This window comes from Piliocolobus tephrosceles, chromosome X, assembly GCF_002776525.5.
Source record: "Piliocolobus tephrosceles isolate RC106 chromosome X, ASM277652v3, whole genome shotgun sequence".
In the NCBI taxonomy this organism is placed as follows: Eukaryota; Metazoa; Chordata; class Mammalia; order Primates; family Cercopithecidae; genus Piliocolobus; species Piliocolobus tephrosceles.
Genome location: NC_045455.1, coordinates 73,039,731 through 73,052,478, shown reverse-complemented (window position 1 = coordinate 73,052,478; position 12,748 = coordinate 73,039,731). Strand labels below are relative to the sequence as shown.

General features: G+C 36.1%; 1 protein-coding gene across 12 annotated transcripts in view; it reads right to left on the bottom strand.

Moving 5' to 3' along the window:
• Window positions 1-12,748, bottom strand: part of CCDC122 (coiled-coil domain containing 122) — a 33,341-nt gene that overhangs the window by 18,710 nt on the left and 1,883 nt on the right. For 3 of the 12 annotated variants that reach the window (XR_002725422.1, XM_023187347.3, XM_023187348.3), the window contains exons 1-2: window positions 3,952-11,502; window positions 3,397-3,506 (exon numbers count right to left, since the gene is read on the bottom strand). The exons of 5 other annotated variants lie outside the window; for them this stretch is intronic. Coding sequence is in view for 5 of the 7 variants with exons in the window: in XM_023187347.3 (XP_023043115.1) it covers window positions 3,397-3,506; window positions 3,952-3,997 (156 nt within the window). In the remaining 2 variants the exon portion in view is untranslated. Of the gene's footprint in view, window positions 1-3,396; window positions 3,507-3,951; window positions 11,503-12,748 lie in introns of those variants that run through there. 4 more of the 12 variants (XM_023187344.2, XM_023187345.2, XM_023187343.2 and 1 more) reach the window with 4 other exon arrangements.

Genomic DNA, 12,748 nt, shown 5'->3' with positions numbered 1-12,748 from the left:
AGCAACATGTGGCTGTTATTTGGAACATGTTTTCTGTTCATGTCTTCCACCCAGAAACTTAATGTCTTTTTCATCTTAACTAAGCACTATTACATACTGTGTCCATAACTTCTGCAGTTTGAGGTGCAACAGCAAAATTAACAGGAATTTCTTTTTCTCTTTTTTTTGGAGATGGAATCTCTGAGTCTTGTTCTGTTGCCCAGGCTGGAGTGCAGTGGTGTGATCTTGGCTCACTGCAACCTCTGCCTCCCAGGTTCAAGTGATTGGCCAGCCTCAGCCTTCCAAGTAGCTAGGATTACAGGTGTGCACCACAATGCCTGGCTGTTTTGTATTTTTAGTAGAGACAGGGTTTCACCATATTTACCAGGCTGGTCTCGAACTCCCAACCTCAAGTTATCTATCTGCCTCGGCCTCCCAAAGTGCTGGGATTACAGGAGTGAACCACCACACCCAGCCAGGAATTTATTTTTCCTTCTTTACAACTTCACAGATGGATGATTTTTCCTTACCATAGATCTTAGCAACTTAGTGTATGATATTTTTCTTTCCTTTAAGTTGAGAACTTTCACCTTCTCACTTAAAGTAAGCACTTTACAGCTTCTCTTTGGCATATCTGAATTACCAGCATGACTACGCTGATACTTTGGGGCCATTAAGTAAAATAAGGTTTAGTTAAACATAAGCACTGTGATACTGCCACAATCAATCTGATAACTGAGACGACTACTAAGTGACTAAAGAATGGGTAGCTCATATGGCATAGATGTGCTGGACAAAAGGATGACTCACGTCCCAGGCAGGATGGAGCAGGACAGTGCGAGATTTCATCGTGCTACTCAGAATGACTTGCAATTTTAAATTTACAAATTGTTTATTTCTGTAATCTCCCATTTAATACTTTTAGAATGCAGCTCACTGTGGGTAACTGAAACTGCAAAAGCAAAACTGCAAATAAGGGAAAACTGTTGTAGTGTCAGAACAGAATCCAATCATTGGACACCCAGTTGGCATCCAGAGAATCAGAAAATTGGTTGTTAGTGTTAGAAAATGTCCCAGGTAGTGTAAGATTTCCAACACTTTTCTTCTTCAAAATTGTTTTGGATACTCTAAGTCCTTTGCATTTCCATATGACTTTTAGAATTAGCCTATGTATTTCTCTCCCAAAAGCCTGCTGAAATTTTGACTGGGACTGCGTTTCATGTACAAATAAAATTGAGAGAACTAACATATTAGCAATACTGAGTCTTCTGTTTCATAAAAATGACATACCTCTATATTTAAACCTTCTTTAATTTTTCTCACCAATGTTTTACAGTGTTCAGCATACTGGTCTTTAAATCTTTTGTTAAATTTGCCCCTAAGTATTGAATAGTTTTGATGGCATTGTAAGTAGTATTGCTTTTGAAGTTTTAATTTCTGATTTTCTCTTGCCAATGTGTAGAAATACAATATATTTTTGTGTATTTTTTGTGCCCTGCAATCTTTCTAACCTCACTTATTAGTTCTAATAGCTTTTTATAGCTTCCTTGGGATTTTATTTAAATAAAAAATAATGTCATCTGTGAATAATAACAGATTTACTTCTTTCTTTCTAATCTGAAGGAATTTTTTTTCTTTTACTTGCATAGCTGTACTGGCTTGAACTACCAGTACCATCTTGAATAGAAGTAAGAAGAGACATCTTTGTCTTGTTCCTGATCTTAGGAGAAAAACATTCATTATTTCGCCATTAAGTATGTGGTTGGTTAGAGAATTTATGTAGCTGTTCTTCTTTAGATTAAGGAAGTTCCCTTTTATTTCCAATTAGCTGAGAGTTTTTATCATGAATGGATATTGGATTATAACAAGTGCTTTTTATGTATCTAGAATTCTTTCTAAAATATAAATCTAATTATTTGCTTCTTGCTTAAAATCTGTCAAATGCTTATCAACTTTAGAATAAAGTTGAAGTTTCTTACCGTGGTATATATCTTCCATGATTTTTCAAAACGTACTGTAATTTACTTTACCATCAAACTATTTATGGTTCTAGGAATGTACCAATGCTATTTCAGGCCTCTGCAAATATCCTCTGTGAATATCCTCAGGTCCTTTTTATTTTGAATATTATCTTCCTTACTCCCTAACCTTTAAACCTGTCCTAGACACCTAATCATTCAGATGAACTCCAGCTGCCATTTAAAACTCAACTGAAACATCATTTATTTTGGGATCACTCTCTAGTGTTAAATCTGTGTTGCGTTCATGCCTCTATCATTGACACTACTACTCTACATGTAATTATTTGTTTACTTCTTTCTCTTCCCAATAAATGGTAAGTAACATAAGAGAGAAGATAGTGTTCAGCAAAATGCTTAACACAAAGTAGGCTCTCAATATATATGGAATAAAGTCTATGAAACTCTTTGAAGACTGAAAAGTTTTACAAAAAAATTTCTTTACAAAACTATGACATTAGTTTTTCAATTACATTCTACTGTATAGATATATTCTTTTCTAGAAGTGACTAACATAATACAAATATTTATAAGAAATCCATATCACCATGATAATACAATTATTGTCATCATGTATCTGCTGATGCACTTAAAGCCAATGATACTTAAAGCCAATGTCAAATAGGGCCCTATCAGTACCATGTCCACCTGGTCCCCACCAAACACATTAACTCATTTAATCCTCATGAAAAGCTTATGGGCACGTTGTATTGTTATCTCTATTTTACAACTAAGGAAACAGGAGCACAAGAAATTCAATCACGGAACAAGAAGTAGTAAATCTGGCCATTTGAACTAGGCAGTTAGCTCCTAAGCCTATTCTTCTCATTTCTATGATATATTTAATAACAATCGTTACAGAGCACAAGATACTGTTTTCATTTTCATTTCTTTAGTCATATTCACATAGTATAGTTATATCTAATTATGTTGCATGTGAAGACCAAGTATGGCTCCCATATTCCCTGTAGTAGGATTATAAATATACTTAAAAAGGAAAGGAACATAGAGGGAGGCTACTTGAAATGTTCACTGACAACAAACAACTCACAATCCATAGCTTTACAAACACTGGCTTAAAACTTAACATTCCTTCAATTCAGCATTTTAGGAGAAACTATCAAATAAGGGAATGTAAAATAATTCTATCTAACATGTTAGGTTTTATATGCTTATCCTACAGTTGCAATGACACTGTTGAATCTTTATATGTTGGGAGTGTAAAATTTTCCATAAAACTGGAATACTCTCCCTAAGTAAACTTTACTTAGGGAGAACAGAATAATTGACAGAGAATAACTTTAAAAGTGACTCCCAATAATAAGTATTTTTAATAACCTCCTAGTCATTTACTTTTAAAGAAAGTAAAGACATTTAAAAGACTATATAAAGAAGTTACCTTCAAACTGAACAGAACTTTTTTGTTTTTTTCTATCTCTGACGCTTGTGATTGTTGTTGCTTTGCAACTTTCTCTACAGCATCAGCTAATGAACTTGTGTCTTGCTTATCTACAATTAGACAAAATAATAAAGTATATAATAAAAATTAAAATACAGTTATTTTCAGAAAGTTATGCTTCTGTACTCAAAATCATTAAATATTTGATGCTTTTTCCTCCTAAACTAAATTTAGAATTAGGATATATTCCTTTATGGAACAGTATAAATATTTTGATTGTCCTAATTTTTTTATCCAGACAACTTGCACATATACTATAATTATAGTGCTACCATAACAGCTCTATAGCAATTAGAGTTGATGCATTTTCATTATAATTCTGTATTTTCAGGTTAGTATGACTTTTTTAAACACTGTATATGTTTGTCCCGGCTAAATGTAACTGCTTCCATCTATTCTAATTTGCTATCAATTTTAACACAATTATCCTACCAGACTACTTTTTTTGTTGTTGCTGACCTTTTAATTATTCATTTCTTAAGACTGTTTCATCACCTTTTTTAGGAAATCCTTGACTCTTCCTTTCTTTGTTGTCTGACATTTTCTGTGTCTGCAATCTCCTCTTTTCCCCTTTTTGATTTACCTTCTTTACTCCTACTCAATAATCTATATTGATAATCTTTCACTTTTGTTTTTTCCTGTTGTATATTGGTGACCCTGAAAGGTAAATTAATTGTCAAACATGTCACAGGGATGTCAATGACATTTCATCATTAGTGCCAAGAATTAGAATACAATGGTTAAGTGATTTTGGAATGAAAGTAGAACTGTATTTGAATTTTGCTTCTTCTGATTTTCCACTGTTGTGACCTTGAGTAAGTTTCTTAACTTCTTTGATCCTCAGTACCTCATCTTTAAAACTTCATAAGGCTGTTCTAATAATTAAAGTAATATATGTAGTAGGCTTAGAACAGTACCCAATATACACTGCATAATTATTTTGGGTTAGTATTAATAGTATGTAACTCCAGCACTATGAGGAAATAGATTCTGAGACTATAATCAGAATCTGTGAGAAATGATATCAATAATGATTAACAATTTCTGCTATGGGTGTGGAATCCAGGGAATATAGGACTCCTGTCCAGTGATATTCTGGACACAGTAAGCCGTAAGCAAATTTTGATCTACTCTTTATTTAGGAGTAACAATAGGAGGAATAAGTATTTTTCTTCTTAAATCACTAAATACCTTTCTAAAGATCAATTAACTACAAAGCATCCATGTACTAGTTACATGTTTTTAAAAAAATTTAAAGGATTGAAACCTGATATATATGCAACAAAAAAGACAGGCAAAGTTAGATCGTTTCCTGTGTAGAGATCAAATCTATCTAGAAATATACAACCAAGCTAAAGAAATCGTGAGGGCTTACCTAGCAGATTATCATAACCATTCCTTGAAATTTATAATTCTTTCCTGTTCCTTCATGTCACTTCCTTCAAATCTCACTTCAAACCTACTCCTTCATGAAGTCTTCCCTGAAGCTGAGCCATTTACTCCATTCACATTGCATACTTTTTGCTCAACACACAGAACTGTCCCAGATTAGTGCTAATGAATCCAAACCTGATTTTCTCTCTAGTTTTTCATTTGAGTTTCACCGTCACAGACTTCATCCTTAAATATATCTACCTTGAAAAATGCATGCCCTCTACATTTATACTTTCAGTATATACTGTCAGTTCTCTCAATTAATTACAATGGTAAAAACTTACACTTACTTTGTGCTAGTCACTGTTGTTCCAAGTGCTTTAGATTAAAAAAAAATTATATAGTGTTTATTCTGTGCCAGATGGTATTCTAAGAACTTTACAAATAGGAACTCATTTAACCCTATAAGGTAGATATTATTACAATTTTCATTTTACGAAAAAAAGTACAGTGAGATACACAAATGGATATAAGAATTTATCCAAAGAGAGCCATTAAATGTAAGCTATGTGATTTGAATTCAAGTATTTTGGTTCCAAAGTTCATGCTCTTAATGCTAGACTATGATAGACTACCAAGATTATGACTTTTTACGCGAAGAATTATGTCTTCCATATATCACTCCAGAATAAAACTAGAGTCATCCCACAGTACATGCAGGGGATTGGTTCCAAGTCACCCCCTTCCCCACTTCATATCAAAATCTGTGCATATTCAAGTCCCAAAGTCAGTGCCTCAGAACCCACTTACATGAAAACTTGGCCCCCCTTACATAGGGATTTCAAGTCCTGCATATACTGTATATTTGATCCGAGTTTGGCTGAAAATACCTACGGGTAAGTGAACCTGCACAGTTCAAACCCGTGTTGTTCAAGGGTCCACTACATTTTGTATTCCTATTATGCTAACACATCACTTTAATCAACTTACTCTTTCTATTCCCACTACTACCATCTACATTTCTTCTTTGGGAAACTATTCTGGTAAACTGCATTTATAGAGCTGCTGCAGCTCCAACAGGCCTCCAATGGCCTAACGACACAATTTGCATGCTTGAAGAGGTAATCCAATGAGTTCTTCATGCTCTCACCTTGCAGTACATTCCTGTTAGGTAACTTACCTTTCTGGTGAGTCCCCATTTCTCTCTCCCCCAAATCACAGTGCAATTTCCATAAGCTGCCTAAATTCTACATCCCTATTAACTTCAGTCTTCAGAAGAAGCCAGGTCATTCTTCATCATGAGAACCCATCCTTATTCAGCTTGGTAAGCCCCTTAGTGTGATGCTGTACTACCCACTCCCCAACCCTTTTCTATCCTTCTACTTTGACTTCTGAAATTCATGGGCCATCTTCAGCCAAGTCCTTTCTATTGTCAACCTTTTCAGTGAACTTCCCTTTTACCTTTTGGCTTTAACTGAAGTCCAAAGATACAGCTTCCTCATTCTCAAGCCACTAAGTCTGGAGATGAAACATTTTTTTTTTCTGTTCTCCATTCCACTGCCACCATATTTCCTTTTCTTCTCTCTAAAACCCTCTCTGGTTTCTTTGAAATTCAGGTCATAGACTACATAGGCTTTATCTTTCCTTGTTGTTATCAGCTGTCTTCCAGGTCTTGGAAGGCTCATTCCTAGATTATAGCATCTGACTTACTGTTCCTCTATCACTACTCTCTCGTATTTCCTTGGGAATTTCAATATCCGCACAAATGGTATATCTAAAACCCTGAACTCTCGGTTGTTTCGAGATCTTCTTTCATTTATTCTCCCCAGCAACCCATTGAGTATAACTGTACCTCATCCATAATCTCAGATTCAAAATACTGTTTATTTTTCTAGCTCATCCCATCTAGTATTTTGACAGTATGTGCTGTTTAACCCCGCAAGACTTCCAATCCATCGACTCTTGTATCTTTACACATTCCCTCAACCCTTCCTGTATTCTTCCCTCCTTACTTCACTTAGATTCCTTTGCTTTCACCCTCATTTCCCTTACAGCTCACTCTCTGTCCTAATTCCCTGGAAGAATCCCAACCAGCTGCTTTGCTTATACTCAAGTAGCTGAATATGCTTAAAGAAAGACATACAACTATGCTGTTGACTCACTTTAAATTCAAGACCATTTTATGTCAAGTGGGACCTTGATCCTAGGCTCTTAAGATGCACCAAGTTATGTAGATGATTGTTTCACTCTTTATCCTCTGTCTTCAAACCTCCCACACCTCTTTTCCCTTCGAGTTGATAATTTACCTTCTAATTTAACTGAGATAGAAGAGAAAAGTCAGAGAAGATGGTAAATTACCCATCTACCAGATTTTGTACCTGCACCTGTATACCAGCATACTGTTTTCTTGCTCCTATCTAATGCCAGTCCTCTACTTTTGTACTCCCTTCTCACAGACGTTACTTCTTTGAATGGCCCCTCAACAGAATTTCCCTATTTACTTGCTCAAACATATTATTCTGAACAGCCCATCATAAATCAACAACCACTACCACCACCACCCTTGCTTGACACCATAACCTCCTTCAGTACTGACCCATTTCTTTGCTCCCCTTTAAAGCCAAGATCCTTGCTCTCCACTTCCTCTCCTCTTTCTTCTTGAACCCACTAGAACCAGGCATTTATCACTGTGCTTTTAAGATTTTTATCACAGTATCTGTGAGCTCCACATTGCCACATTCAATGAACAAGTTCCATCTTCATTTTACTTGACCTATTGACATCATTTAACACATTTGATAATTACTGCCTTCTTGAAACACCATACTTCTTGGTTTCCTTTGTTGGTCCTTTCTCATCTTTTTCACTTATGTTACACCTCCCAGTGCTCAGTCCTCAGGCTTCCTTCTTTTCTCATACTTATTCTACATATGATGCCATCTAGTTCTACGGCTTTAAAATCCACCTGTAGGCTGACAATTCCCAAATTATATCTCTACCCTGAACATTCCTTTTGAGATGCAGACTCATACTCATTGCCTACCTGATATCTCCATTTGGATTTTTAATAGACATTTCAACTCAGTATGTCCCAAACTGAACTCTCGATTCCTCTGTCCACTCTATTACCATCACTAAACATGCACCTTCATAATCTTCTCTATCTCGGTAAATTATAAGTTGATTTTTCTTGTTCTTTAGGCCAAAAACCCTGAATTCATTAGCAGGGAGGTCTCTACAAGGGTATAGAGCCCAAGGCAGTTCAATTAGACTTGCCCAAGGCAATAATAAAGGAGATCTTATTGTTGACGTTTCATAGGCCCTTTGAAAAATCCTGAACACTCCAAGGGTGCTGCCCCGATTGACCTACTCAAAAGATGAGCCAGAACCTTCACTGTTTTTCCATGACAAGCTGCATGCAGTTCTTTCGGCAAAGCCCATTGGCTCTACCTTTAAATTACAATGGAATCCAATCACTCCTTACCAATTCGAAATACTATCTTAGTAGAGAAGCCTTCCCTGATAACTCTCTCTTTCACCCTCTGTTTCCTTGCCTTGCCTCATTTTTCTTGACAGCATCTATCACTACTGACATCTCCATATCCTTCTACTAATATAAGCTCCATGATGGCAGAGGTCTACAAGTGCCTGGCATACAACAGGTGTCTAATTATAGTCTATCTCCACTCCAATTTGTCCTTTTCTAACAGAATAATGCTCCAAAAGCACTATTCTGATCACGTCAACATCACAGCCAATCTTTCAATTCCATTTAGATGGCTTTTTCTTTAGGAGGTCTTTCTTGATCTTTCTGGGAAGATATGGTCTTTCTCTTTTTAGAAGAATTGTTTCAGTATTTCCACTATGCCATTTTAAATAAAGGTATAGGTCTAGAGTAAGACAGAGCTAGTTTTGAATCTAGATTACACTACTTATTAACTTATTAGGAAAATTATTTCCAACCTGGGCCACAGACTCCTTACTTATAAAATGGAAACGATATTAGTGCCTGCTTCATTAGGGTGATTGTGAAGACTAAATGAAATAATGCATGTAAAGCATTTAGCAGATTCCTGTCCCACAATGAATACTCAACAGATTTTTATTTTTATTATTTTCATTATTTTATAGTATCTTTTCCCATTAGATTGTAAGCACCAGGAAGGCAAATACAGAGTTTTGTTCATTTTTGTATTCCTTAAAGTATTTGATAAAGTAACCTAAAGAATAAAGAAAATTTGATTTATACAATAAAAATAAAGTAACTAGTACTTCTTGATCTCTATTTCTATAGCAACATAAATTGAAGAACTCTTGGATAATATTTACTTAAACCAACTATTCATAAAATTCATGCTGTAAAATTGGAAACGTTTTGGTTTTTTTTCCAGATTTCTATTGTGCAATGAAAAGAAAAATGAAAACAAATTACTGCCATCTATCGATAATTCATTAGAATTGCATAAATTAAGGAAACTGTCTTTTAGAGACAAGACTGTCTTTTCAAACACATCTTTAAGATAAGTTAGAACATCATCAGAGTCATCCAAAAATAATTAATCAAATAATTAAAAATAAACTGTATACCTATCATATACCCCTACCGCTGAATCTGCTGACACTAGGGATTACTTCCTTTTCTGGTCAGGCAATGAGATGAGAGTTTCAGGGCATTGAAAAAGAAAGAAACCAGAGGGTTTATACTGTTCCTTACCTCCCTATCCAAGATAATATAGGCAACATTCATACATTATCCACACTGCTTCTAGGTTTCTACCAAAGGAGGGGCTTTGCTGAATGTATAGACAGTACTGGACTACCAAAACATCTCTTGTTTTGGAGTGCAGACATAAAGGAGTTGGTCTGCAGCTCAAATCCAAGCTTTAAAGGATGTCTAGGCAACTGTTTCGAAAAGATTTCTACCTCTGGGACAGAAGTTATATAGACCTTTGGTGAAATCCAGTTATAACCTACCTGCTTGTCTCATTCAGAGAGGCAAGAGGCAAGGTCTTTTTTTCCTCCCCCTCTAAACAAGTAAACATGATTTCTAAACCAAGAGGAACTTTATAGTGGGTTAAATGGTGCCCTCATGCACATCCAAAGATATATCCATGTCCTAACTCCCAGAACTTGCAAATGTGACCTTATTTTGAAAAAAGGAGTTTTGCAGATATAACTGGGTTAAAGATCTTGAGATGAGATCATCCTGGCTTTAGGGTAGGTGACTGAATATGCAAATAGACAATGGCCAGACCATATGTAAAAACAGAACTCTGACCCACAGCCTGCAGCAAGCAACCCAGGAGACCAATCTATTATCTACAGTAACCAGTCCAGGAAATCTATAAATTAGACTTGTAGAAAGTCATATCATTATCACTAACAACAATCCTATGAGACAAACTATAACAATTGGCCCAAATGACCAGTACTGGATTAATAACTGGCATCTTCCCTAACTTTTGTCCCCATTTCCAAGTTGAGACTAACAAGAAGAAGCCATAGAATGCTCCACTTCTAGTTGGACTGCCTTCAGCTTCCTCATGCTGAGAGCCTCTAATCAGGGCATGCCCACTCCTCTGCCTGCCTTTGGCTCTGCTAAAATGCAGGAGATCATGGCTCCCTCCCTTACAAGGCCTGAATAAATAGCCTTTGCTTGTTCTCATTTGATTGATCTTCATTGATTTCTACACAAGAATCCTTATAAGAGAAAGGTAGAGGGCTATCTGAGACTCAGACCCACATAGAAGACCATTTGACAATGGAGGCATGGAGCTCCAAGTCACTTAGCCCCTAGGCAAAGAACACCTGAAGTCACTAGACAACAGAAGAGGTCAGTGAACAGAAGAGGTAAGTGCTGTCAACACCTCAGTTTCATTATCTGGCCTCTATAACTGTGAGAGAGCAAGTTTTTGTTGTTTTTAGTCACCCAGTTAGTGCTAATTTGTTATGGTAGCCCTAGGAAATGAACAGAAGCTTTTAGCAAGGAAATTTGCATCTGCTGCATGGCCTTTTCTGGAAAGATCCATAAACCTTAGTGTAAATGGCTTAAAAATGACTGTTTTGTTTTTTAAAATCATACTTGTTTTCAGAGAAGATTTACACAGCATTATAAAAACGTCTGGGAAGTTCTTCAGTAGTTTCCCTTAATAGCCAGGCACCATCTCTGCCCTTAAAACACTCTAGGTAGAAAGACACATAGTCAATTAAAATGGAGAGGTACAGTAGCTGATGTCTTAGCCTGTCTACACATAACCTCTAACCAGTTAACTCACTCTGTTTCCTTTGTAAGTCATAAGTGACTAATTCCCATATCATGCTAGGAAACTGTTATCTAGTAAATCTGCCTATTTCTGGTCCTATCAATTGACTCGTTCAATCTTACGACTTACTTGTGTTTGTTTGCAAACCTGTTTTTGCCAGTTGTACTTGATATTGTGCTCTCGTAACTTTATATTGTATAAACCAATGAAAGAGTGTGAAAATTGTTTCTTTAAAAGTCTATGTTTAATATTTTGGAAAGACCCAACAAAGGTATGTGAGATTAACTGTAAAAGATTATAAAGTATAGTGGTGGCTCACGCCTGTAATCCCAGCACTTTGGGAGGCTGAGGTGGGTGGATCACAAGGTCAGGAGTTCAAGACCATCCTGGCCAACATGGTGAAACCCTATCTCTACTAAAAATACAAAAATTAGCCGGGCATGGTGGTGCACACCTGTAATCCTAGCTACTCAGGAGGCTAAGGCAGGAGAATCACTTGAACCCGGCGGAGGTTGCAGTGAGCCAAGATCGCACCACTGCACTCCAGCCTGGTGACAGAGCGAGACTCCATCTCAAAAAAAAAAAAAAAATTATAAAGTATAAATCTGCTCTCAGATTGCTTCACAAGTACCTTTAAGTTATTTTCCCCTTAAAAGAACAAAATCTTGGGAAATCTTAGCTGATGGTTTATGGGTATGATTTATGCAAGAGATAGTATGCAGAATTCCAATCAGTAGACTACATGCAAAGAAAAGGTCTTGGACCTTCTCAGTAGATTGGCAAATGAACATACAGTTGTTTTAGGTCAGAATACAGTTTAAGGTATTTGCTATACTTTTTCATGACTCTGGTTTAATTTACCTTTTTTCTTTTAAAAAAGCTTTCTTTAGATATAATATACATACCACAAAGTTCATCCTTATAGTGTACAATTCAATATTTAACCATTTTTTCCACTTATTGCTTGGCTAGGGGCCCAGACTACATCTATGAGAGGGCTTCTTATATATGAACAAAATGTAAAGAAGCTATTAATTTTGCTTGATGAGGGATGGGGATTCAGGGAAGATTATGTTTGAGCTTGAAGAGCCTTGAACAAAAAGTAGCAGTTAGGCATATAAAGACGAGGGTATTTTGCTAAGTAGAGGAATTGCAAATGTAAAGAATGAAATCATGTGGCCTCCAAAGAACAGCTTTTATTTGAGTGGCTTGGGAATAGGGCATTTTTATTTTTTCAGACTTAATTATGCATCTGAATCATATATAGAGATTAAAACTAAACAAAAAAAGCAAAACATGTTCAGGCCTGACTCCTAGAGATTATGATTCAACGTATATCTGGGGTGGAGTCTCTACACTAAATTTTTTTTTTTAAGTTGCCTTGCAGTTCTGATTTGTAGTCAAGACTGAGAACCACTGGAGTAGGATAGAGTGAAAATGGGATGAGGAAGTGTTAGGACATGATGCTAGGACCAGATGGTGAAAGGAAATGGTATGCAAATACAATATAACAAACTCTCTCTTCCCTGACAACTTCATTCTTTTGAAATATTTTCTTTTTCTTTTTTTTTTTTACTGCCACTACTGTTGCATGAAAGAATACGAATCCCACCATCGTAAAAACAGAGATAAATGTTTAAAACCTTTGTAACTAA